This window comes from Rosa chinensis, chromosome 2 (genome assembly GCF_002994745.2).
Source record: "Rosa chinensis cultivar Old Blush chromosome 2, RchiOBHm-V2, whole genome shotgun sequence".
NCBI lineage: Eukaryota > Viridiplantae > Streptophyta > Magnoliopsida > Rosales > Rosaceae > Rosa > Rosa chinensis.
Genome location: NC_037089.1, coordinates 36,955,528 through 36,982,653, shown reverse-complemented (window position 1 = coordinate 36,982,653; position 27,126 = coordinate 36,955,528). Strand labels below are relative to the sequence as shown.

Here is a 27,126-nt window from a genome sequence, read left to right as displayed (position 1 = left end):
ACATCATATTCCCATGTACACACCCAATGGCCTTGCAGAAATGACTACGATGATAGTCCGGACATTGGTAATGCGCACCAATCTCCTTATATTCGCTTGGGGTGATGCAATATCGCATGCAGCTATGCTAATTCGTCTACGACCCACCGCCACTCAATGTACCTCTGCGTTACAGCTAGTGATTGGGTACAAGTATCGTACTTACGCATATTTGAGTGAGCCATTTATGTGCCAATTGCGCCGCCACATCGCTCTATAATGGGTCCTTATAGATGAATAGGCAACTACGTTGGATTTGAGTCTCCAACAACCGTCCGCCACTTAATGCCCTTGCAAGGGGATCTCATTACCGTTCGATTTGCGGGTTGTCACTTTGATGAGACAGTCTTCCCGTCGTTAGGGGGAGATAAGAACAGGGATGTTCAGCAGGAACGACAGGAATTGTCGTGGCCTGACCCCACTATGTTTCATCTCGATCCCTGTTAAAGTGACGAGATCACACAAATATGCTGCAAACAAGCCTACAAGGAAGGACGTCCCTACGAGAGGACGTAGCGCCACCCTACACGGAGGTAAGCATGGCGCCAACGGCAAAGAAAGTAGCACTCTGGCTTTACAGGCCATGGCCCCAGCTAGGATGCGTGGGAGGCCCGTAGGTTCGAAGGACACTTTGGCACATTCCAATCCTTTGATCATCAAGACTCAAAATCCATCTCATGAGAATCTTTCGGGTTAGGGTTATTGTTGGGGGACACTTCAACGTCAGAACCTATTCCCGAGAATATAGAGCTCTATGAAACTTACACTAGTGTACATGAGACGTGGGATAGAAACTCCATCATAATTGATGATGTAGTCGTGCATTTCGTTGCACATGAGTTTGTTGAGTCCGATGATATCGAACCACGCTCCGTTGATGAATGAATGCCAACGTAGAGAGATTTGGCCTAAATGGAAAGATGTGATCCAGGTTAAGATGGATTATCTAACGAAGATGAAGGTTTTCTAGCTAGTGATGCGAACACCTCCTAACATAAAACCTGTTGACTAATGGGTCTTTGTTAGAAACCGTAGTGAGAAAAAGAGATGGTAATCTCGCCTTATGGAGCAAGGCTTCTCATAAAACGCCCTGAAATTGACTACGATGAGACATATTCTCTCGTATTGGATGTCATTGCATTCCACTACCCTGTCAGTTTGGTAGTTTCCGAATAACTGAACACAGCTTACAAATGTGGTCACTACGTATCTTTATAGGGATCTAGATACGGAATATACATGAAGGTTCATGGTGAACTTTATTTACCCAAGTCAAGTGGCTCTAGACCACGGAGCGAGTTTACAAAGAGGTTGAAACGCTCGCTAAAATGACTACTTGATTGGAAAGGGATATGCCCACGCGTTGCATTTCCATAACAAGTTTCAGATTCCATCGCGGTTCATGTTGGACATGAACTTCATTAGAAGCCCTTAAAGAGTTAAGGGAAACCGCTGAACACTTGAAATCCGATTTTGAGATGAAGGATTATGGGAGAACACGATTATGTCTCAGTTTGGAACTTGAGCATCGTGTCGATAGATGCTTAGGCATTTTCACAAGGTCAAACCTTCAAGCACCCCCATGATCGTCCGTAGTCTTGATCCTGAAAATGATCCTCTTCGTCTGAAGGATGATGACGAAGATGTGCTAGAGGCAGAAGTGCCTTACTTGAGTACAATAGGCTCATTATTGTACTTAGCTCAATGCACAGGATCGGACATCTCGTTTGCAGTGAACTTGTTAGCTAAGGTATAGCTCTGCGCCAACGCGACGCCATTTTGATTGGTGTAAAAGATATCTTTCAGTACTTGAGATGTACGATTGATATGGGCTTGCTCTATCCCTACATAGAGATGATGGATTCGAACCCATCACACACTAGGAACGCCGCCAACACTGGCCTGCTTCCTCTATCCCCATCCCAAAATGATATAAGTGTTTTGGAAGGTTTTGCTGATACTGGGTACCTCTCTGACCCACACGAAGGTCGCCCCAAACTGGTTAAGTGTTCACCATGGGAAAAGACCGTGATATCTTGGAGGTCTACAGAATAGACCGTAGTCGATATATCTTCGAACCATGCAAAGATTATTACTCTTCACGAAGTGGTTCGTGAATGTTTATGGATTGGATCCATAATCACGCATGTTCGAATAATTGTGGTTTGAAGTATACCACAAGATGAGCCTACGAGCATTTAGCATAATGCTGTTCGTTTTGAACAAATGAAGCAAGGCTACATCAAAAGCGACAACACCAAGCATAATCAGCAACAACAGATTCTCCTCAAATACCAAAGTGAACTAGGATAATGTGGCAAACTTGTTTACTAAGTCATTGCCCAAATACACGTTCGAGAAACATGTGGCAAGAATTGGCTTGCGAAAATTTTCTGAACTCCCATGATCGTAGTCATCAGGGGGAGACGCAGACATCATGGGGAGATGTCTACATGTTCACCTCGAAACACCCAGGGTGTGTTGTGATCTTTTTCCCCTTCGACTGAGGTTATTTTTGTCCCACTGAGTTTTTGTTACTCGGCAAGGTTTTTAACGAGGCAACGAGAGAAGCACCGCATTTGGGCAACACAAGGGGGAGTGTTCAAGTAAACCCTAATTTGTGTTTGGCCCAAACTCTACATTACTTGACCTAGTGGTAATAGGGTTAAATTAGAAGGATCTAGATTCCTATTCAATGTACGATTACTTTTCTTGTATGATTGAGATTCTATGCATTGTAATCCTCTATATAAAGAGGCCCCTATTATCAATAAGAATACACAGCAAATTCCTCTCAAATTCAGTTTCTCTACAACAATATGTACCATTTGAAATAAAATAGAAAAGTTCAGGTACTGATTGTAATCAAAATTGAAGTTCAGGTACCATCGATAAGATAGATGATAAGTTCAGGTACCATTTATGATAATTACCCTTAATTAAACCTAGATAACTACACAAATGGAGAATTAGAGGTTGAAGAACGCGTGCTTGCTGTATGATTATGACTCGCATGCTTACGACTCTACTCTCGTATTACAGACATGAAACCTTCACAGCTATGGCATTATTGTACATGGATACTCTCTCAAACACTACTAGATCATTCAGAGTACATATTTTTGGAAACCAAAAGCTTTATTGAGGAGCACTTACTAAAGTGGACTAGGCTTCGCATAAACTTGAAACAGCTCACACATCTTTTGCAATTCTCTTACCGCCAAAAAACTTGCCCAGATTAGGCATTACCTTCGTCTTTTTCTGAATGGGGAAATTATTCATATGCCGAGCTCCAGGAGAGGCAGATTTTCGGAACTTGGCTCGCCTTGATGGAGTTAAATTTCCATTAGTTCGCCGGTTTCCAGATGCTGCATTTCTGTCCCTCTTTTGTCTCCAAATTTGTAATTCTTGTCCCTCCAGCATCCTCTGTCCAGAAGGTTGTCTTTCAGGTCTAGAGGCCTCTTGCTGTACCTCCTCCACCCTCGTTTCTTTCAGCTCTTTCTCAGCTAAGTCTATCTTTATCAATATTTCCTTCTCACTGGCCTTTATAGCTTCAACCCAAGCCTGAGCAGCTGCTACCTTTTTATCAGCAATTTCTTCAGCCCCAACTGCACGTCCAGTCAAGTACTCATATTCAAACTTGGATATGGTAATTGAAGAACTATTCTGAGCTGCAGAAGCTCTAGCTCTCATGGTATTCTCAATAAGTGTTTTGAGGTTTTCAAGAGCTACAGCCTCTGAAGATTTTACTGCTTCAAGCTCTTGCATTGCAGCCTCAAATTTTTCTTCAGCTATGTCTATATCCGATTCAATCTTGAGTATTTCCGACTTAATGGTTGCAGCTTCTTCACTGGCATTCTCCTTCTCTTTGTTTGCGGCATCAGCATCTGTCTTAAGCTGTTCAAGAGTGAGTGAGAGACTGGATTGAATTGATTTTGCTTTTTCTTCAGATGCACATAAAGCTTCCAACTTGGCTTTGGCTCTGAGAAACTTTGAATTGAGAGTTTGAACAGTTAAATCTGCTTTATCCTCTGCCTTCTTTATCCGAGCTGTCTGATCTGTGATATGCTTCATCTCGTTTCTTATAACATCCATGGAGGCCATGTACTGGAATCCTTCTTCCTTTACTGCAGCCAGTTCTTTCTTTGCCGCCTCTAGTTCTTCTGTGATTGAGTGTAACAAGGGTGAAGCTTCCGAGTCCTCTGTTCTTTGAAGACTGGTTTCCGAAAGCTGAAAGCTATCAGTCATTTGACTACTACTTTTGTCCATTCCTTTAACTAGCTGTAGTTCATTCCGTAACGCATCGACATTAGACAATGTGACAGACAATTTGGTTTCAACTTGTTTTGAGTGATCAATCTCTTCAGTAATATCTTTCACTTTTTTCCTGGTTTCCTCCACTGCAGATGAGAGTTGATTGGCTTCTTGTTGTCTCTGAGCTTCAATATCTCCAAATTCTTTCAAGGCTTCAATCTGAGCCAACTCAACTAGCACTTGCTCTTCATCAGCTTCCTCAATCTCCTTCCTGATAGCTTCCGCCGAGCTTGTATAAAACATCATCTTTTCATTTGCGGCTTCTGCTTGCTTCTCTGCCTGCGATTTCTCTTCCAAAACATTAGCCATATCGATCTTGAGCATGCTCAGTTCCTGTTTCAAAAGCTGCACTTCTCTCATGACTTGTTCATAATTTTTGTTATTCTCCACATGATCATTCCCAACAGGCAATAATACTCGATTATCTCCACGCCTTCTCGGTCTCCTTAGTGCTTCAATCTCTCTCGTGTGTCCTCTGGCCATCAAGTTTGATTCCTCGATTACTGAGGAGAGATCTTTGGCTATCTTCTTTGCATCATATAACTCAATTTGCGCCTGTTCTTTGACCCAGTCTGTGTCAGTTCTGGTTTCTCTGTATCGACCTATGTCCCTCCGTGCCATATGGAGTTCTCTTGCTCTTGAAGGGGACTTTGGTTGTAGACAAAAAAATGCAAATGTTTTACATACATTAAATACGGCATGCTTACATTTACAATACAGACTAGTACATGAATGCAACTCAAATTAAGTCCGAAAGAAACTAGATATGAAAATGTGATTATACCTCTGGGGAATCAAATGGGGGCTGTTGTCTCTTGAGCAAAGGACAAGGACTACCTTCAAGTGTTCTATCTCCATATACTAGATTGTTAGCAGATCGAACTGACCCAAATCTTCTTCTGCTCATCCTAACCTGTAAGTTCAACACAATTCTGTTAATTTCCACTACAAGATTTAGCTCAAATTTGAATGTGGACGGAAACAGACACGAAACTGAATCCTTACTTGCAAATGTGCATGCGTTCAGGAAGAGCTAGCTGCTTGTTATCTGTAAGGAAGAGCTTGCCTGAGGCTTGATGCTGGTTCTTGTTCTTGGTTTTGTTTCTAATACAGACCGTTATATTATTCGTTTCCATTTGAGAAGGGAACAAATTAGGGCAGCTCATTCATTAACTGGGTCTGAAGAACTGATGATTGGCTTATATTGGAACTATCGCCAGCCACATATCTCCTCCCCATATCAATTCCCCATCATCTAGTCCGTTTTCATTTTATCCCTTTCCATTTAAATTATGACTTTTTCTTTGGTGTGAAGTGAGTGAGTGAATCCAAAAGGTCGTTTGGAAATACTGACTACTGGCTTTCTTTGTTGGTATTGCTATTGGTATTTCATTAAGAGAGGAATCAGAACGCACCATCTCCAACATGTTAGGCGATACAAATTTACAAGCTTAGCTAATGAACAGCTGTTATAAAGGTTAACTGTGATGCCAAAAAAAAAAAAAAAACAAAGAAAAGAATCTGCGTTATCTTCAATTGGAGTTTTAACACCGTAAAAATAGAAAGGAAATGAAATGGAGCCTCAATTTTGATCAAATGAAACAATAATATTATTACACACAATGAAAATGAAGTGGGCAAAGACTAAAGACAAGTCACAGACGACGACAAATTTGGCAGGGAGTGAGAGAAAGGACACATTTTCAAGATTTGGAGGCATATGTGCCACGTTTTCAGCGGCCAAACCACCCAAGTTGCCAACAAATAATAGAAAATTAAAAAAGGCCAAACCACTATGAATCAAAGTATGAAGGTGTGCCTAAATGATTATATCAAGGCATTTATGAAGGATATTAGGAAGCATCGTTTTTTAATCTCATTATGACCGGAAGAGATGCTTTCTCGATCAGAATAGTGGTTCCTGGTGCTCATGTTAGTCATGTGTACCGAGAAGCAAATGGTGTTATGCGTAGACTTGCTCACCTTGTTAGTGGTGTTGATGAGGAGTATATGTGATTGGGAGAATCTCCTGATATCATTGGAGATGTACTTTTCAAGGACTATAATACTCTTCAACGGGGTTTAGGCACCATGTCCCTCGTGTGTATGCTTTCAATTCACATGTATACGCGGGAGCTCCACATACCTATTTTCAAAATAATAATAATAATAATAATAATAAATATGAAGGTGAACCACAGTGAAAAACACAACTCCAATTTTGGTAAAATTTTCCTTTCATCTCATCAGAAACCTAACCTTTTCTCGTTGTAGTGATCTCAAATGGTCCAGCAAATCATTCGTTTCTTCCCCTACAAGTATTGCATTTGAAATGCAGCACTTTTCCTTTTGACATCATGGAATTTCTTCAAGAAAGGGAAAAAGAATATGTGAGACGTCCTTGAAACACAAACAAAGCATCTGTTGTTGAGAGAATGGAGAAAATCTCAGTCAATGCCACGTGAAAATGAACTTGAAAGTGAAAAACACTAAGAGCTTAAGCTTTCCCTAACCCCTAGAAAGAGAAACCATAGAACAACAAAAATCGTATATTGGATTGTACACAAACCTGATTCAAATACTAAAAGTATTAATTACATGAATAAGATCCACTGCAGGTTGCCCTATTGCCTTCTCCAAGTAATACGTTTAGTCTTTAGGAACCTTTTATCGCATCATAGAGCCTTTACTTTCCACTTTTCCTTATGTCATTTTTCTGAAAAACTTGTAGAACTGCAAACCACTTCCTTTCAGTGCAAGGATTGTAATGATTGAAAGAGACGTAAAAGAAAAAAAAACAGAGAATTTATTTTATGTAAAATCCACCCAGGGGATAAGAAAATGTCTAAAGAATAAAAATTATAAAAGAAAGAGATCTACCCAGTTCACATTTCCAGACATACGCAAATTTGGATCACAATCTCCTTAGTCCCAACATCCTTGCTGAAAACTAAGTGGGGTGGGTTACGTTTCACAACATGAGTCACACACAACCAGAGTCTCTCAACCAGTTGGTTTCCTACTTCCTTGTACCCAATGGTGTCATAATTACAGTGCATTTTATAGTAAAACTAGATACCATGTGGCAAGTTTTCCTAAAATTACCCTTTTAAATTTCAACTCAGAGAAGATATGAAGAGTGAACGTTTTGAATGCTTAGTTATGGCGAGTGAAAGCTAAGAAGATGTACTGAGAGTCATTTTAGGGGAAAGAGTCATCTTAGGGAAAGACAACAATTCATGTTGCACGTGAATGGAAGAGAAAAAGGACAGTTATGTATCCTTATAGACTGAAAAGGATTTTAACCGTATTGAAACACATTATGAACATTCAAGTTGAAGGATAAGGGACAAACTGTGCGGATAGGGAAGAACTTTATTTGTAATGCAGTGGTCCCATCTAACATATGGACACAGTGACTTCTCGTTAATTATACATTTTATATAAACAAAATAGGGCACAATCATGAAAATCTTCAAATTTCACACAATTCAGGAATCCAATCAATCAGAAGGCAAAAGATTGAATTCGTTTCAAAACAATGTCAATAGATATACCTGATCATTAGAAATTTTTCAGAATGATTGACCCCAAACTCTCGGTCTTTCCCGGACTCTTCTCCTATGACTTCCTTTGCCATAGCCGACTCCGCCATTCATTGAAATTCAGCAATGTGGCAGCTCAGTAGGCACCCTCCGAGACTTCACCTGCATTATCATAAAAACATGAACCATCATTGCATCATTGGCAAGCAGGACATGACACAACAGATTTGAACCCTTTTGCTTGAAATTCAGATCTGTCAAAAGGTTCTATCAATCATAATAAAGGAGTTTGGTTTGTATTGGGAAATTTTGAGCTTCTAAACAATGCAGAAGAAAATTTCACAACCAAAAGGGAAGATTCTGGTAAATTTATTCTCACCTTCACTTAGACATCACTTCCTACTTTTCCTACAGTGGAAGATTCCATATATGCTAGTGGATACCTTTTGATACAAGAAAAATGAGCATGGAAATGGAGAATATATTTTGAACCTCAGGGCACACTTTACCCAGGCCTTGAGTCCCCAGATTCTCCAATGGGCATTCAGTAACTACTCCAGCTTTGGATGAAACTCATCTTTTGAGGAGACTTTGAATATATTTGCACTTTTAAGCGACATCCTTGTAAGTCAACATCTGATGTTTTTGATGTTTATTTTTCAATTATTTTTCTTTGCAAATGTCAAAACTGTGTTCTAGGCAAAGCCCTATATTCAGCGTTCCTTGATGTATACCTGTGGCAAAAGAAGAAAAACCATACTATGATCAATAGACAACCAAAGTGATATCGATTAGTGGCGGAAAAAAAAAGAAAAAGAAGAAGAAGAAGCATACTTTTAACATAAATGTCTCATAGTATGTCAATTGCTATCTTCATTTGTTTCACCAATCCATTTAGTATGCTACTTATACTTTCACTTTGAGAATGTGACGAGCATCCAACGAGAAATTCATGCACAACACCATTAATGCTGATCCAACTACAGCCAGGCTGCTTGGTCACTCCCTTTTCCCTCATAAACCGCCTCAGAGAAGAGACATCACCCCATCGATGATCAGACGCAAATGCATTAGCCAGCATGACATAACCCCCGGTATTGTTGGGGTCAGATTGAACAAGTTTACGGGAAACATATTCAGCATAGTCTAATCTAGAGTGGAGCAGGCAACCTCCAAGCAGAGCACCCCACACAATACTGTTAGGCTCAAAAGGCATGGAAGTTACAACCTCGAGAGCTTCTTCAACTAGGCCTACTCGGGCAAGGAGATCAATATAGCAGGCATAATGTTCTAATTTAGGTGAAATGGAAAAGCCTGAGGTCATATCCTTGAATATTTGATGCCCTTCCTCTGAAAAACCTGAGTGGTTGCATGCACATAAAGCACCAAGGAAGGTACCAGCATTGGGTTGTAAACCAAAATCTTGGATTTTTGAGAATAGCCTCAGGGCTTCCTCTCCTTCACTGTTAACTGCAAGACCCATGATCATAGCATTGAATGAAACAATGTCTTTCGACACCATCTGATGAAAAACCTCTTTTGCCTTCTCCAAACTCCCACATTTGGAATACATGTCAATCAATGCAGTGGCTAGAATTCTGTTTGATCCAATCACACCTCTATTTCCTTTAGATTTCAAGTATTCATGAACCCATCTACCAAGCTCTAAATCGCCAACTTGAGCACAGGCTGAAAGCACACTGACCATAGTAACATGGTTAGGTTTACGAGTGGGATCTCCCACCATTACGCGGAAAACACTTAAAGACTCCACAGGAAAACCATTCTGAACGTATGCACCGATAATAGCATTCCAAGGCAGCACACTTGGCTTCCCACTGTCAGAAATTCCATCAAATGCTTCCCTGCTCTTCTCTATTTTCCCCCATTTCCCATACAGATATACCAGTACAGTGTTAACGGAGTCGGAACCAACATTCTTAGAATCCACATTGTCGAAAACTCGGGACAGAATCAAAACCCATTTCTCAATCTTTGACATGTCAAGATTCGAACAAGCGGATAAAACACTGACCATTGTATCATCCTCCGGCCGCAAATCTCCCTTAACCATCACCACGAATAACCGCAAAGCTTCCTCAGCCTTCCCTGACTGAGCATAGCCAGCAATTAAAGACGTCCAACAGCAAACCACACCCTTGTGAGGCATTTCATCAAACACCTGGCGTGCAGAACCCAGATCCTTGAGTCCCTTAGCATACACAGCAAGCAGGCCATTACAGACGAACTCGTTGCGAAGAAAGCCCATCCTCACAACATGGGTGTGAATTTGCTTGACATAAACAGAATCCCCGCAGCGAAAGCTACACGACTTGAGGAGGAAAGAGAAGGTGAAGTCATTGGGCGAAAGGGAGCTCTGTTTCAGGGTTTTGAAGAGGGAGAAGGCACTGGAGAAGAGACCCTGTTCGGCGAAGACCCTGATGATGGCGTTGAAAGGGAACACATTGGGTTTTCGGAGGCCATGAAAGACACGGAGAGCAATGTGAGATGGGTAGTGGCCAATGAGACGAGTGGCTATCAAGTCGTCGTGGTGAGCACCAAGAACAAAGATTCGGGCATGGATTTGAAGGAGATGAGAGTGTGAGATACGACCTTGTAGCAGAGCAGCTAAGTCGGCAGAGATGTGAGATGACTTGAGCTTTTGAGATGAGAGAAACAAGTTCATGCTATTTTGGTATATGGAGGGGGATGCCCCAAAGTTTGAAAAGCCATTGATTATATTTGGGACATTTATGAGCAAACGTCGTTTCATTCCGTCTCACCTATGACGTTTGTGTGGCGTACTTTTTAAACGCTTTTGTAGGTAATTTTCATTCTCATTAATGAATAGTAAAAACTGCGACCTTATTCAATATGATCTGAAAATTTGGTATTGACATCTTGTGTGTTGCAGTTGTTGCTCAATTATTGTCTTTCGACTTGATTCTTGACCTTGATCGGACCCCAAATCCACCACCTGCTTGTGGTATTGGTTTCTTTAAGGTTTGAATGATCGAGGCCACCTTTAATGAAATTCTTTGCCACAACATTGTTTGTTTAGTCAACTCGTATGTTTCTTTGAGAAGAACTGAAGACAGATATTTGACTATGTTCTACATGCCCAAGTCCAAAGGCTGCAAAACCTATCTGGGCATGTTTCTTTCTTTCTGTTTTTGTTGAGAATGAAATTGATTCTTGGGTTAGATTTATTTTCTTTGTGTATAGGTTCCTACGTTATTTTTAAGAAAGTGCCGTTTTGATGTATTAATTTACTTTTAGTATAGTAAGAATAATTATTAATAAAAAAAATATATGGTAAGAATATTTAACAAATTACATATAAGTTATTGATAAAATATGACTTAACAAATACATCATCTAAAGATTGAATTAAACATATAAGGACTAAATTTTACAAATAAGGACAATGTGCTCTCCACTTGCCACATGTCATGAGTTAATTTACTTTTTTACCCTTAACTACTTCTTTTGACTTCTAATCCCTTTATAAGGATCAAATCTTACAAATAAGGACAATATGCTCTCTACTTGCCACATGTCATGAGTTAATTTATTTTTTTACCCTTAATTACTTCTTTTGACTTCTAATCCCCTTATGTTACTTTTTTTTTTTCATGAGAATAATTCTTTATGTTACTTTTTTTTATAGAATAATTCTTTTATGTTATTTTTTTTTTTTGAAAATTAACCGTTTATGTTACTATTTTTTTTTCCTTGAGAATAATTCATTTATGTTACTTCACAAAACCTCACTCTCGTACTACTCTCATCTCATCATCTACTACTACTGGACTCATACTCTTCTAGTTCTGCTACTCGTTTTCTGCTACTGCACTCGTCAAATCCTGCTACTGCACTCATACTCGTCCAGTTTTGCTACTCTTGTTATGTTATTGCACTCGTCATCGCCTAATCCTGCTACTGCACTCGTCCAGTCCTGTTACTGCACTCATACTCGTCCATTTCTACTACTACACTTGTACTCGTGTTCTGCTACTGCACTCGTTCAATCCTGCTACTGCACTCGCTGCAGCACTCATACTCATTTAGTTATGCTACTACACTTGTACTCGTGTTCTGCTACTGCACTTGTCATCATCTAATCCTGCTACTGCACTCGTTCAATCCCGCTATTGCACTCGCTGCACTCATATTCATATAGTTCTTCTACGACACTTGTACTCGTGTTCTGCTACTGCACTGATTATCGTCTAATCATGCTACTACACTCTTCATCATCTAATCCTGCTACTGCACACATACTCATCTAGTTCTGCTATTGCATTCTTCCTGATCTTGATTTAAGAGTTTGATAATAAAGGACGCGACAAAACAAGTTTGTGGGAATTTTCGGGGATTTTTTCGGATACCCGAACTAATTTTTATGAATTTTAGCAGTTTTAGATTAAAGAAATTATTTCAGAAAATAAAAAAAATTCTGGCCCAATCTGGTCCAAGTATTTTCTCCATAGCTTGATATCAACCATTGAGATCAAGAATATAGTGGTTGGAATAGGACCGAGCACACCAGATTTTACCAGAAACTTCAATCTTCTTCGACCCGATTGACGACCCGTGACCCGAATCAAGATCCGACTAGAATTCTTCCCTCCGACCAGCTCCGGCCTGGAAATCTGTAGAGTTCGTTTCTTCACTCCGTCGCCGTCACGCCTGTGGTTGTGCTTTGTCTGATCATGCACCGTGGATGGAGTACGAAAGCTGGAAAGCGAATAGCAGCTCCGGCGGGTTTTGCATTTTCCAGAGTTTCGAGTTGGACTCGTCGAAATCTAACCTGAGATCGACCACGGGAACCGAGTTGTGGCAGCGTCCAGAGTTGGACTAGGCGATGTTGAACAAGAATTGAGAGATCTGTCCTTGAAGCCTTTCTGATGGGAGATGAGAGAAAAGAGACGAGAGAAGTTTCTGATAATGGCATTGCAGTAATTTTAATGAAAAATTGTCTTAATTCGTAATTACACATAAAATTTCAGAGGTTAAGTCTATTCCATTATCCTTGGACTTGGGTTTTGTGTCCTTAATTGTATAAATCTAATACAAGATGGGGTTTCTGTTTTTGTAAATTTAGTCTGTTACTTATATGTAATTTTCTAAAGAATATTTAGGTTGATTGTTTATCAAGTCAATACGGTATCAAGCGTAGAAGTAGTTTGGTTTTGTTTCCTGGTTTGGTTCATTATGTGTGTTTTATTTATTTTTCTTCCGAGATAGAGGACAATTTAGGGTTCTAGACTCGTCTTTTTGCTTTTTGCTTTTTGCTTGTCAAGCCAAGTAAAGCTGAATTGTAGGATTTAACTTTAATTCTTTTCTGCAGTCTTTGTTTTGCCGACCACCATGAGAGAGAGTACAATCGCTATTGATACCAAAAGAGTTTGCAGTAGTTCCCAATCGTCACTTGTAGCTGTACCCGTCTCTGATCATATTCATCACTCGAAAACAATAAAACGATCATCATCAATAGCAGTAGCAACAAGACCATCATCAATATTGATGAATAATACTACTATTGGTGATCTTCCGGAGGATGTGTTGGTTGAAATCCTGAGTCGACTTCCTTGCTATAAATATGTTTCTGAGTGCAAGTGTGTATCCAAGCGTTGGTGCAGTCTCATGTCTGATCCTAGTTTTTTTGGTCGCTTTCTGTGTCTCCAAAGTGATCATAAACGGACACAAATAATACGTACTCTGATAAACAGAGACGGGGTGGAATTCCTTGCTAGACTATCATCGTCGGGCAAGCCGCTAACCCCGTTATTCGAAAGACTTGTGAGTTTTCACCATTTGAAAGAAGAGCCAATTGTGGTAGGTACGTATAATGACTTGGTTTTGTGCTGTGCCAGCAATTATTATCAACGTGATTACTACATCTGCAATCCATACACATGCCAATGGGTACCTCTTCCTCCCCCTCCTCAACTCTGCGAGTTCGCACCAGTGGGATTCATCTGCGATCTTCCTTACTACCAGTATAGGAAAGACGATGACAATCACGACCAGAAAAGACAATGCATCCAACTTAATGCTGATTTTAGGTACAGGGTTGTGAGATTAATTACTGATCGTAGAAATATATCCTGCAAATTCAAAGTACAGATCTTCTCTTCTGAGACCGGTGAATGGACTGAATCAATTGTATCAACCCAATCACTTGTTCGGTATGGTGACATCAATAGCCACATGAACTTTCCGTACAATGGGGTGTTGTATTGGATGAGTCATGATTGTACCTTTCTTATTGGGGTGGATCCATTCATGATCACCGACAGGAACAGTACTAGTTCACCTAGCACTAGCAGTTGTAGTACTCCTGATGATAGTATTGATCACTACAGATGTCGTTTCATTGAATTTGATCAGCGTGACGAAAATTATGATCTTGAGTGTGTAGGAGTGAATAGAGGGTGTCTACAGATGTTAGATTATGACAGTGAAAACCATGTTTTGTCTGTTTTGGAGTTGAATGAAGAAGAAATCTCTGCAGGAGCCGGCAAATTTTGTTTGGATCAGAGGGTGAGGGATTATTATGCACTAGATTGGGAAATGGTTCCAGAAGATGATGATGCTCATGAGTACCTAGTTTTTCTTCTTCCTTTTGACCCTAATGATGATGGTACCTTGTACTTGCATATACGTGACAATTCAAGAATTGGACCGATTTTCACGTACAACATTCATACAGGAGAGTCGTCAAAAATAGTTGAAAAGATTTCACTCGAGCGCTATTGCTTCTACCCACTGGCGCTCCCCTGGTGGCCAACACCAGTTCCAAGACTACCAGTTCGGCTTTTGAGATGAGAGAAACAAGTTCCTGCTTTTTTGGTATATATATCCCCGAGTTTGAAAAGCAAATGATTATATTTGGGACATTTATGAGCAAATCTACGTCGTTTCATTCCGTCTTACCTATGACGTTTGTGTGGCGTACTTTATTGTCTTTCTCGTCCCTAGATCTAGACTAGAAAAGGTGCATGCGCTTTGCTGCGGGACTTATTGTTACATGGTGGAGATTATGATTGATCTTGTTACATTACATAATAGAAATACCAATTATCTTTGTTGAAATTTACAGATTTTGTTTGGTTTGAACTTATTACTGATTCTGATGGAGAAATCAAACTTGGTATGCATAGTTTAATGAAGGAATAAACAGAATACAATAATAAGAAGCGTTTGATGGATGTTGCATAATGATACACGATCTACATGGATATTCATCTCATGCTGCTGGTCCTCAGTCCAAGCTGTTATTGCCATATCACCTTTGCTGATGAAAAGCTTTTCATTTTTTCAATAGGCACTCTATCCATGCTTCAGATGCCTGATATAACAATGCACATCAAGAAGTGGTTAGAAAAACTGCTAAGATAGAAGTTGAGCTCTCGGTTGGTATATGAATCACAATAGAATTCAAAGATTTTCCTACATGTACTCAAATTAAACGCTAGCTTAATATAAGAAGCAAGAAAATACAGAGCAACCAAAACTCGAACCACAAAGCTTACTTTGAATGGGTTCCCCCAGTTATTCCTGTCGCATTGGCTTCTGTTCTCTTTATCTAAAAGCAATTTCTCACTCAACCCTGAAATCAAGATACTACAATCAATCTCTTAAGGTCATTATGGTTAGAACAGCTTGAGCACACATGATGACATATCACGTTAAAACAGAGCATGATTTCAATTACAACACGCTGTTAACTCATTCACAAAATACAAAATAGAAAGCATAAATGCACATCAAATTATTGTAAGTTAGCACATGGAAGAAATTTTGAACTGTCAACAATTTTTTTTTTTTAAGGTGAACATGAAAGAAAAAACAATGCTGCTGTGAGTTTAAAGCAGTAAAGAAGTATAAACATCAGATAAGGAGTTTAGAATGAATAAAAGCATCCGTCTGTAGAATTCTGAAGTTGCATTTTCTGCTAGAAGTTTATTGATTGTAGTTCCCTGTAAACAAATTTTTTTTTCTAAGCTGAAGATCAAATAGAAAAGAAAACTGCTGCAAGTTTTTAGGTTGTGATAAGCGGGATGCTATCAGTTTGGAACATTTGCATCAAAAAGAGTAAGCTGTAAAAATTAAAAGATTTGGTAACAAACTGTAGACTTTTGAATTCCATAAGCAAATTTGGACCAACATATTGGTGAAGAATGAGCTATCTCTGGTTCAAGGGAATCAATTATCTCATCACCTTCAGACCTGTTACTGATTTTAAGCTTTTAAAAGTAGTTATTAACTTACTTTAAGTTTCCAATATCACCATTACCTCTTTTAGCTTTTTATCTTCTACTGTGCTAACATAGTGAACATGAACAACAGTCTGCTAACCCCAAACATGTTCACCATTGTAAATCACATTTTTCCATTCTCCCGCCTTACCATCTCCATTGTTGTTCAAATTCAGTTTCAACCTGCCACAAAACCACCATGATTTAAATATTTGAAATTCATGCCTAGCATCAGAAGAGAGTGATTCACTTAGTTACATATAAACTCTTGCTGAAATAAAGATCAACCTAAACCAATAGAAAAAAAAAAACTGTAGTAATTCATAAGAAACCAATGATCACATCGAAAATATAAGCAAATCTATCAAACATATCATAAAGAATCCAAAATTTGGGAATATGACCAAGTATGCATTCTGCATGGGATGTTTCAGCAGCTACTTGTTTGTGGACTGTTTCTCTTTCATTTGAAAAAAGAGCCATTGCAACAGACCTAGAATCTCCTACGACCAATGCACTTTTGTATCATATGAGTGAACTTTACATAATGATCTATTCAGACATCGTCTAGGATTGCTTACAATTGCTAAAAAATTCAGGCCTCCTTTACAAAATGTGAACAGTACATATTTTTTCCCCATGTATATTAGATTACAGCAATGTAAAGAGAGCAAACTGATTTGAATTTCACAAAGGACATGAAGAAACTATGCATAATTGATCCACATATATTCGGTTAGTTCTCTAATGGCTGCAAGGGAAAAAAAAAAAAAAAGGAGAAAACTTTGGTATCAACTAATCTTTTTAAAGTTAAAAGCCTTGAATTTCACGTGGAGAGTTTTGTAACAAACCAGCCCTGATGGTGTAAGGGATTTCAGAGGCCATCAGTATTGACCCATCTTCTTAGGCTAATTTTTTTTCATTGCTTTTCATGAGAGCTTGAATGCCACCAGCAACTTTGTAAACATTTAACTGCTAGTCTTATTAATCACAGTAAAAAAAAACGATTCCTTTCTTACAGTGGTGATGTTTCTAACACTGAGAGGAAGAGAGAGAGGCACCTGAGATAAGAGAATGACATGGTTTACCCATTTCAAGGTCCCAACATTAGATGAGAAACCATCCTGACAAAAGAAATAACATTCAAAAGACATTTTTAAAGTTTCAGTTTCAAAATAAGTATGATGTCAAGAAAAGTGCGACAACTAAGAAACTAAATGGCTTTGCAACAGTAGATATAGATTACAATATCATGCTCACAGCAAAATTATAATATAAGAATATCAAAAGTAAGAGCAATATAAAGTTGGTGAATTGGGATCTATGTATAATGTATGGAGCATGTTTTACGTGATAATATAGGAAGACAAAAATTAAGTCAGTAAGTTCCAGGTGTAGATATTGCATACATTTGGGTATATTACTGTGGAAACTCCTCTTAGAGCTCTCCATAGAAATGGCTTGTCCTTTGACTTTTCCAGTCAATGCACTACTAGAATAAAGTTCATAGACATCAGTTCACAACTGATGTTAAAAAAAAAAATCCGATGTCTTAGTGGGTGATGTTAAAGATCACCAAAACTAAGACATCGGTTCACAACTGATGTCTAGTTTGCCACAAGACATCGGTTTAAGGTTCAGAACCGATGTAAAAACGTTTATGTGATCACCATTTTGGTGTGTTTATCTATTGTCGAGCCTTCATATTTTGGCATTAGATGCTTAATGAAATATAAGTCTAACAACACAATTATCCATTTTAACATTGTTTCTGATTTAGAAACAATGTCTAATAATATTTTACACATCAGTTCTAATAAATTTTTACATCTGGTTCATAAGCTAGACATCGGTTTTCTACTTTGATCGATGTCCATAGTTACTCTAGACATCGGTTTTTGTTTATATCTCGATGTCCATATTAAATTCTAGACATCGGTTTTGTATTTATATCGATGTCCATAGTTACTCTAGACATCGGTTTTTGTTTATACATCGATGTCCATATTAATTCTAGACATCGGTTTTATGTTTGTATCAATGTCCATAGTTACTCTAGACATCGGTTTTTGTTTATATATCGATGTCCATATTAATTGTAGACATCGGTTTTGTGTTTTTATCGATGTCCATAATTGTTTTAGACATCAGTTTTCGTTTATATCTTGATGTCCATATTTATACCCTTTCGTGCTGTATTTGGTACTAGAAAGTTGATCCACAAATAACATGAAATTCAAATATTGGGGAATTGCATTAATTTCTATACAAAATTAGAGCTTGAGGTAGCTTCAAAAATTAAACCCTAACCTACTTTAAGGCTAGTCTAGAAGATACCGCTACTGCAATAACTACATGCCGTATAATTTGTTCACAATTCATCCTGATATCACTACATCTACTACAAAATAGTCAGCAAAATCTAGCCTTACTCAAAATCATATTGCCCTGCAGCATTGACATGACTGTGAACTAAAGAAACAAGTTCATGAAGAGCATGGACGGCAACCAGCTCCAGTTCATGCAAAGTAGCTTCTTGCTTTAGCTCTTTTCCTTCAAGATCCTGCCTCTCACTCGCCCGATCCAAATCCTTGTCCTTCTTATCTGGCTAACATATAAAATCATGGCTGTCAGCAAAAAGAGAAATGCCGCTTGCATAAACATGCACTTCATCTTATATGTTATCACATTCCAAAGGATAGTTTAGACCTGATCATTGTCAAGAATTAGCCTGAACAGAACATTTGGATTTCCATCTTATATTATCAAATTCAGCTGCATAGTTTACTTCATTTGGAATAGAACAGAACAACCAACTTTCTTTACCTTGAAAGTTGAAACATGGAAATAATCATTTTAAGCACAAAAATTATCCTAGTTTACTTGAGTTGATTATCACGGTACCAGAAACTAACAAGGTCCTGCAATCATTCGTGAATCAAAGCCACATGTACCAGTTATTCCCTCATGACAATTTACATTCATCTTATTGCATGAGCATCAACTAGAAAGTTTGAAATTCCACTGACTCAACCTTGACATTAGTCATCATTTAACTAAGCTATGAGGACTAAAGCTGCATTGAGGAAATTAACTACCAGAAATGCATTGTCTAAGCTCATATTACCCATAGAGTACTTTAATGGTCACTCAAAAAAATCAGAATTTTGACAGAGAGTAGACTCGGTACAAGTAACATTTGGTGAACTCAACTCTATGTTATCAATACCAAGGCACTGTCAAAGAGGCCAATTTCAAATTTCAAAACCAAAACCAAGTGGACATGCAATAACTTGGTGCAAAACTTCAAACATATAAGAAAGAGGCCAGTTTTATAGTCCCCTAAGTTCTATATCCAGGATAGAGCACTGGAAACTCCAATCTCACAACAAGAGCAAACATAATTCCTAGAAATGATAATATGCTAAGATCTAGCAGTACCATTGGACAATCAACAAATTATCCCTAGCATGAAAAGGACCATAAAGAGAGGCATCAAAGAAACCCATACTTGCGCACCTTTTACTTGCATCTGCTGAATAAGCTCGGTAAAGACCCCTAAAACGCAGAGCACAACCATATCATAACAATTAGTGGTAAAATCTACAATGCTCCACGTTACATGGCATTATTTTAGTTAATGGTGTCATCTTTAAAGCTATCTTTTTAACCTGTTAATTAGGTTCTAATTAGTAACTTAAAATATTAAATATAAATATATTTATTTATTCTCAGAGAAAAATTAAAAATTAAAAGTTTAAGCTACTGCAGTTCTTCACAGAGTTTAGAAGAAATAAAGGCATAAACAAGTAGTTCAAGAGTCCAAGATTCACTACAATGAATACAAAGTGCTAAAAGTAGAATTTAAAGCTTCCAATATATGCCCAACCAATGCAAAATGTCAGCGACAATGCCCCAAAACAAGATCTCTGCGAAGATTACATAGAGTAGAATGCCTACTCTCCTTGAATGCCAAATCCCAACAAAAATGTGCTTCTGGATCCAATATATCTGCCACAAGTAGCAAAAATATTACTCATATCAGTATTAGCTGAAAAGTAAAGCTATAAAACCACTTCAATGGAAAAGAGAATGCGAGTAATCATAGTCAGCTATGTATAGCAAGCATGACTGCATGAGCAGTCGTATCGAATGAGTTTCGGTGAGATAATAATCTATCTAACATGGTAATTGTAGGAAAAGAATGAAGGTATGTAAATGTACTAGCGTATTATGGGGGTCCTTGTAATACCACCCGTTGATGAACCTTGCAAAGATGCCTTCAGCTGCCATAACGTAGACAAGCATAGCATTCATGCCAATCCATTGCAGAGGGAGAAACAGGTACTTTATATCCCAGATATCAACATGGAATGAGAGGATATCAACTTTTATAAAGAGGAGTAAACAAAAAACTTAAAGATCCAAAATATTTCCATGACAATATCATACCATGATGTAGAAGGCTGAAAACACCAAAGCTGCTGCTCCAGATGTTATGCATGTTGGGTATAGGTAATTCTTTGGGTGTTTGGTGATGAGAATGATCAACAGAATCACCACAAGTGCAAGACCAATGATCAATAACTTACAATTTGAATTTATTAAATGCCATGCCACTTCAAGTCTAGGCATCTACCAACCGCCTTTAGCTTTTGGAAAATCAGTCTTGTTTTCTTTTAAGCTGCATGGTTTGATTCAATAGAATTTCTCTGTTCTTGGAGAACTTATCATCTGTTTGCTTAGTTAAACAGACTTTGAGTTTCTATAATATGATGATCCATACCAAAAAGTACATAGGATGCAGAGAAATAAATATAAGTAAATTCAAACATTTACTACCAGAATGCATTTAAAAGGGGACATAAACAGAACAAACAGGAAAACGGATGGCGAAGTTAGCACTTACATATGGTCCACTTATATAGTCATTTTGACATAGCAAGAGTCATGAAAACGAATTGCAACAACTGCTGAAAACAGAAAACGAAAAGGAACTAATTAACTAAATAATTAGTCAGTATAGAAAGTTAGAAACATCCCATTGTGTCTAAGACAGAGAAAGCTTGCATCAGAAAACTCAAAAGAATATCCTGTCTCAGCGCATATGTCCAACCCTAAAATCTTTGTCAGAAATATGTTAGTACTAGAAAGAGAATGAAAACAAGAAATCTTGATACAACATAGTAGGAATTTCAATAACTGGAATCGAGAAAATACCTTCATGATGTACTCTACCACAAGGCTTGTCTCTTTCTCTCCAAGAGCTAATGACTGGAAAACAACATTGCGTCAGTAATCACTACATAGTACATATTCAAAAGAATCAACATCTGTAGCAAGAACAAGTACCTTCATGAATATATCAAGATCACCATCGGGTTTTATCCCCGCAATCTTTTCCCTTCTTGCTAGTTCTACTAGCATATCTGTCACCAAACATTCATGTCAACACTTCATCAAACACAAACCATGCACAAATCAGTACACATTTCCCAAACCTTACCATATTTGAATCCAACACCTTGACACCGTCATGCAAAGTCAAGAGTCTCCCTTACAGTCATCTCCGCCGCAAACCAGTCCTGTTGAATGACATAAGCCGACGTCCTCTGCGGCACAAACTCGTTTAAGCCATGGCCATTGTATGTTGTGCTACCTGACATCTTCAAAGTGATCAAACATAAACAAATGAGTACTAATTGAAGCTGAAGTCTCAAAATCAGCAACTATCATAAACTTCATGAGTATGCAAGATAAACCACTACCTGAAGACCAGTTCCAAGGCGTCCGGCGAGAGCCAATAGTAGCGTCGTCTTGCCGGAGCTCGGTGGACCCAATAACAACGTCAATCTGAAACACAGCACCAAATATCTTATTAAAGTTCACTGGACTGAAAATTCAGCAACTCAGTACTAGTCAAAGCTTAGATAAGTACCTTGAAGGTCTCTTATAATCCCACTAATGTTGTCTAAAATCGTTAATTTGCTTCTCTTGCTCCTTAATAGCCGTAATTGCATCAGAAGTGCCTAAAATCACATTCAGAAAAATACAAAAGTCTAATCTTATTTCCAACCGTTATATGGGTAACGAAAATTGAATCAGAATTAAAGAGAGCACAAGCATGAATCAAATTTACGAAATCACAAACCCAGAAAACTATAGATTCAAGCAAATTACCGTCGATGAGAGCGATGGCCGTCGCCGCCTCGACGGTCGAAGAGAGGGGCTGAGAAGGGGAGGCCCGTGGAAAGAGAAAGGACAGACGGCCACTGCAGCTCCGGCTTCGGCTTCTCGATCTCAGCAATTGGGAGATTCGCTGGATTTCAAAAGAGAGATGAGAGAGAAGGAGGCGGACCAGGAGGAGGAAATCAAGCCATCGGAGCCAGAGAAGGCGAAAGAGGTCGTCGGTTACTGGACAGGGGCGACAGATGACTTCGGTTGCGGTGTCTCTGTATCGCGGTGTGGGGAAAGAGGACGATCGGTCGCGGTGTGGGTGAAAGAGGAAGTCAGTCTCGGTGTTTCTGTATCGCGGCTGGTGTGGGGAAAAGTAGAGGAAAACCTAGTCAATCAGTCGTGGAAATCTGACTAAGTGTTGGGAGGGAGTGAAAATTTTGCTCCCGCTTCCTTAATTTTAAACTTAGTACATTTCCGCGTTTTTTTAAAATTTGGTTTGAAAAGTATAGACATCAGTTCAGCATAAGAACCGATGTTAATTATTTTATAGAAATCAGATTTTTTAGAACCGATGTTATAAACACAATTTACATCAGTTGAAATCTTAACTGATTTTAAAGACATGATGTCTATTAGCATTATTCTAGTAGTGATGACTTCTAAACAAAAACCACAACCATGGAATGAGTGTTTAAAGTACAAAAAAATTGATTCAATTAAGGAACTTATAGCAGCCTTACAATCTGCCTCTCATTTTATAGAGGCTGTGCCTTAAGATCTTATAGAGGCTGTCCTTAATCGGATCAATTTTTTGGGTGCTTTAAAGTGCCCCACCATCTGTCTCTCATTTGATTCGGTTGAGGAACTTATAACAGTACAAAGCTGTGGTTAAGTGTCCCTAGCATACATGACAGTAGCCCAACAAATTTTTAACAAACAACCAGTAAAACACACAAAACAAAGAAAACAAACAATGTAGGTAAAACTGATACAGCCTCTATTCCAGAAAACAAAAAAGTTGTGCTAATTGCCAAACTCTGGAGAAACTGAGCCCAGAGTAATATCCAGAATTTTACTCTTATGATGTTTAATTAACAAAAGGAAGAAAGAAAAGAGGTTTTATTTTTTATTTATTTTTTTTATTTTTTTTTTTATAGATTGCAGAATTTCAGAAATCAATTAGTATGAGCTTAAGTTGCCATCTTTGACTACTACTTCATAGGCTTTTCTTTCTTTCTGAAACATTCAAACACAAAGATAACACAATCGGATATATGTATAAATTTGATTATGCAGCGAATATGATGAAGGTAAATGGAGTTAGGAGAAGGTTTGGAATTAATCGGTCCAAGGTACTTGATGCATTGGCTCTGTAGAACTGTCCTCGAGCATAGCTCAAGATTTGTTTCCTTGCCATCTCCAACATTCAGCCTGGATTATATGAATTGGTCAGTAAGTCTCAAATATCACATCGATCATCAGAAAAAGTTTCACCAACATATTTGTTCATTATATGGTGAAAATAAATGAAAATATGACGAACGATCCAAAGCAATAAAGGTTGAAACTTCAAGAAGAGAAACTAACCTCCGATATCAGATGATGATGACGTGAGAATTTGCCTCCGATCTCTCTCTCTCTCTTCGTGCAAACCAAAGAAACACACCATTTCTCTATTTCTCTATCTCTTCGTGCAAAGCAAAGAAACACAACCGATTTCTCTCTCTCTCTCTCTCTCTCCTCGATCGTTCTTGATAATTGATAAAGATGGTTTACAGGACTGTAGAAGAAAGAAGAAATCAAGTGGAGGTGATATATCAAGGTCAGGACTCCAACCACAAAACCGTAAGTAAACCGAATAGAAAGGGCAGAAGCAGAACTGAAAATTGGGGTAAAGTTCAGATCGATCTAGAAGAGTTGATTTCAATTTATAGTCTGGAAGAGTTGATGTCGGTGTAGAGATGTCGGTGTAGAAGGATGCTTCCAGAAAGGGCAAATCGCATAACTGAAAATTGGGGTAAAGTTCAGATCGATCTAGAACTTGATAAAGAAGACAAAAACCAGATATTTTTCAAAGAATCTGGAAACACGGTTTGGAAACTGACAAAAGGGTATGAATCTAAAAGCAAGGGCAAAAGCGACTTTTCAAGACATTATGAACAGTAGTAACAGTACCCACCTAACCGGCCTTTCGTATATAGTATAATTTGTTTTTCGACTTGATTCTTGACCTTGATTGGACCCCAAATCCACCACCTGCTTTGTGGTAGGCCTGGGCACGGTCCCTGCCCGGTATGTAATTTGTAAGGCCTGGGACCGAGCCTGAATATTTCGGGTCGGGCTCAACTTTAGTTTTTCAGTTTTAAGGACCGGAAAGGCCCGGACCGAAAAAAACCGGGCCGGTCCTCGGGTTTTTTCGGGCCCAAAAGGTAAAAAGGAAAAGAAAGGGGAAAAAAAAAAAAACAGATCTGGAGAGCAGATCTTGCTCCAAAGCACCTTTCCACCACCATTGAAAGTCTGGGTTCATGAAATCAAGCTCAAACTCGGATTCGTCCTCCGATTTTGGGGTTGAGTACAGACAAAGAAGAATTAGGAATCCTCTCATTATCTACGATTGATCTGATGGGGAAGGAGGACTAGGGAGAGAAAGGAAAAGAAAAGAAAAGAACAGACAGTGGAGAGTCTGGGGAGGAGAAGAAGAAGAAGAAGAAGATAAGGAGAGAAGAAAAATATGGGACAAAAAAGGGGAGGGAGGTAAGAAGAGACGGGAAAATAAAAAGGAAAGAAGATAGAAGAATGTGAAGAGAGAAGAGAGAAGAGAGAGAAGAAGACGAGTCCAGAAAGAAGAAAGTGAAGAGAGAGAAAAAGACAAGAGTCAGAAAGAAGAAAGAAAAGAATAAAAAACTAAAAGAAGAAAGTGAAGAGAGAGAAGAAGGAGACAAGAGTCAGAAAGAAGAAAGAAAAGAATAAAAAACTAAAAGAAGAAAGTGAAGAGAGAGAAGAAGACAAGAGTCATATATAATTAGTTCGGGCCTTCGGGCTTTTATTTTTTTGATTTTCAAGGACCGAGCCCGGACCGTTAGTAATGTTTTCGGGCCGGGCCTTGTAAAACTATAAAATTATTTTTTTAAAGCCCGGACAGTTTGGGCCGATCCCGGGCCGGTTCCGGGCCGATTTTCGGGTTTTCGGGCTAAATGCCCAGCCCTACTTTGTGGTATTAGTTTCTTTAACGTTTTAATGAAGCCGAACTGAAGACATTTTTCTACTTCTTTATATTTGACTATGTTCTATGTACACGATCTCGTTCCCCTGGTCAGCTATTCCTCTGTTCAGCTATTGACCAGGGATGATTTGGTCAATGACCGTTCACTGACCGTTCGATTGATATCGGACGGTTCACAGCTAAGTGATGAAATCTTAGATGAGAGCTGTCAACCGTCCGATCTCAATCGGACAGTCAGTGACCAAATCATCCCTGGTCAGTAGCTGACCAGGGGATCAGGACTATCTATGTACATATGGCCAAGTCCAAAGGCTGCAAAACCTATCTGAGCATGTTTTTTTCTTTCTGTTTTTGTTGATAATGAAATTGATTCTTGGGTAAGATTTATTTTCTTTTTGTGCAGGTTCCTACGTTCTTTTTAAGACAAAATAAGAAAGTGCCGTTTTGATGTATTAATTTACTCTTAGTATAGTAAGAATAATTATTAATAAAAAAATATATGGTAAGAATAATTTGGTTGGAGCATTTCACATGCGCCGAAGGGGTTTATCTTGGGCCTAGGAAGCCTTTGGGTTCCCCTTGCCAAAGTCAAAACAAACAAAAAAAATGTGTAGGAGTGAACTTTTTTGGTTTTCTTCTTCTATTTTAGTTTTCGTTTTGTTTCCTGGTTTGGTTTCATTATGTATGTTTTATTTATTTTTCTTCCGAGACAGAGGACAATTGGAACAAAATAAGATTGTTTCATGTTAGAACAAATGTGGACCTATCATCATCTATTATTCAGTATTCAAATTGAATTAGAACCTTGATCATAAATAGGAGATGTATGTCAAGTACAATACCTAGAAACCTATATATTGAGACAATTATATCATCTCATAGGTTAAAAATCCATTAGTTCAGTTACAATTGTAATCCGAATTAATGTTGCATGAGGCTTCTTATTATTGGTGACTTGTTTTCTAAGAAACACTTTTATGGGAGGATTCTTAGGATCATTAACCAATATAAATAGGTGGTTTGGTCCCTGCTCTCTCTATAACAAAGCATTAAGACCTGCTCCATAGAAATGTGTTTGATCCCAGAGCTGAGGAGAAGATCAACTTGTATTCGTGGTCAAGATCGTTGGTATTACTGCAATGGCTCCCAACACTGAAGAAGGTTAGTCTCATAACTGTGTATTTTGGTTCATGTGGTGTTGATTGATTTACAGTGTGTTTATGATCTTGTGAATTGATCTTGGGATTGTTCGCTCATTCAGTATAACATATGGTATCAGAGCATTAGGTTTTCACAAACATAAATCGTTTTTAATTAATCAATTTTTGGGAGAACCAAAATTTTATTTTAGCAAAAACTACAAGATTTCAAACCAAAACCTTACTACAGAAAACAGGCCACGAATGGGCCAAAATTAATATAAAAAAAAAACCTTCAACCCAAACCCGCAGGGCGCTGACTTGGATCCAAACTCCTTCAAAACTCCTCTACAGGTGACCGTTATACTCTAACGATCATATTAGAATTTGGGGATTAGAGTTTCTATCCGAGATTGAAAGTG

At 38.5% G+C, this 27,126-nt stretch overlaps 3 protein-coding genes across 20 annotated transcripts; all 3 read right to left on the bottom strand.

The window, feature by feature from the left end:
• Positions 1–3,053: 3,053 nt before the first annotated feature.
• Positions 3,054–5,578, bottom strand: LOC112188019 (protein PLASTID MOVEMENT IMPAIRED 2). The gene is made up of 3 exons (XM_024327035.2): positions 5,359–5,578; positions 5,138–5,266; positions 3,054–5,001 (listed from the first exon to the last, which is right to left on the bottom strand). The coding sequence occupies exons 2-3, from the start codon at positions 5,258–5,260 to the stop codon at positions 3,232–3,234; spliced, it is 1,893 nt and encodes a 630-aa protein (XP_024182803.1). The 5' UTR covers positions 5,261–5,266; positions 5,359–5,578; the 3' UTR covers positions 3,054–3,231.
• A 124-nt stretch (positions 5,579–5,702) lies between these two features.
• Positions 5,703–10,640, bottom strand: LOC112188018 (pentatricopeptide repeat-containing protein At3g12770). Its single transcript, XM_024327030.2, has 7 exons — positions 8,733–10,640; positions 8,278–8,632; positions 7,911–8,060; positions 6,923–7,086; positions 6,613–6,719; positions 6,337–6,499; positions 5,703–5,835 (listed from the first exon to the last, which is right to left on the bottom strand). The coding sequence occupies exon 1, from the start codon at positions 10,582–10,584 to the stop codon at positions 8,749–8,751; it is 1,836 nt and encodes a 611-aa protein (XP_024182798.1). The 5' UTR covers positions 10,585–10,640; the 3' UTR covers positions 5,703–5,835; positions 6,337–6,499; positions 6,613–6,719; positions 6,923–7,086; positions 7,911–8,060; positions 8,278–8,632; positions 8,733–8,748.
• A 7,738-nt stretch (positions 10,641–18,378) lies between these two features.
• LOC112184240 lies at positions 18,379–25,102 on the bottom strand. 18 transcript variants are annotated; one of them, XR_005805683.1, is made up of 12 exons: positions 23,930–25,102; positions 22,346–23,773; positions 22,104–22,194; positions 21,934–22,018; positions 21,672–21,831; positions 21,518–21,594; positions 21,386–21,439; positions 21,075–21,289; positions 20,618–20,930; positions 20,418–20,512; positions 20,055–20,176; positions 18,379–19,723 (listed from the first exon to the last, which is right to left on the bottom strand). XR_005805683.1 is itself a non-coding variant. In XM_040513798.1 (4 exons), exons 1-4 carry the CDS (start codon positions 20,798–20,800, stop codon positions 19,597–19,599), a joined length of 555 nt encoding a protein of 184 aa, XP_040369732.1. In that variant the 5' UTR covers positions 20,801–21,059; the 3' UTR covers positions 18,379–19,596. The 18 variants fall into 18 exon arrangements, 1 of the variants encoding a protein (XP_040369732.1); XR_005805685.1 differs by having other exon boundaries at positions 20,433–20,512; XR_005805676.1 differs by having other exon boundaries at positions 18,379–20,176; positions 20,390–20,512.
• Between the last annotated feature and the right edge of the window lie 2,024 nt (positions 25,103–27,126).

What these genes read in the sequence shown, in the direction of transcription:
- LOC112188019 (XM_024327035.2), bottom strand. Translation starts at nt 5,260, where the DNA reads ATGAGCAGAAGAAGATTTGGGTCAGTTCGATCTGCTAACAATCTAGTA. An exon ending in CCCCATTTGATTCCCCAGAG is followed by an intron (nt 5,002 to 5,137) that starts GTATAATCACAT and finishes CTACAACCAAAG; the next exon opens with TCCCCTTCAAGAGCAAGAGA.
- LOC112188018 (XM_024327030.2), bottom strand. Translation starts at nt 10,584, where the DNA reads ATGAACTTGTTTCTCTCATCTCAAAAGCTCAAGTCATCTCACATCTCT.
- LOC112184240 (XM_040513798.1), bottom strand. Translation starts at nt 20,800, where the DNA reads ATGCCTAGACTTGAAGTGGCATGGCATTTAATAAATTCAAATTGTAAG. An exon ending in AGGACCCCCATAATACGCTA is followed by an intron (nt 20,177 to 20,389) that starts GTACATTTACAT and finishes TACTTGTGGCAG; the next exon opens with ATATATTGGATCCAGAAGCA. An exon ending in GTCGCTGACATTTTGCATTG is followed by an intron (nt 19,724 to 20,054) that starts GTTGGGCATATA and finishes TCTGCGTTTTAG; the next exon opens with GGGTCTTTACCGAGCTTATT.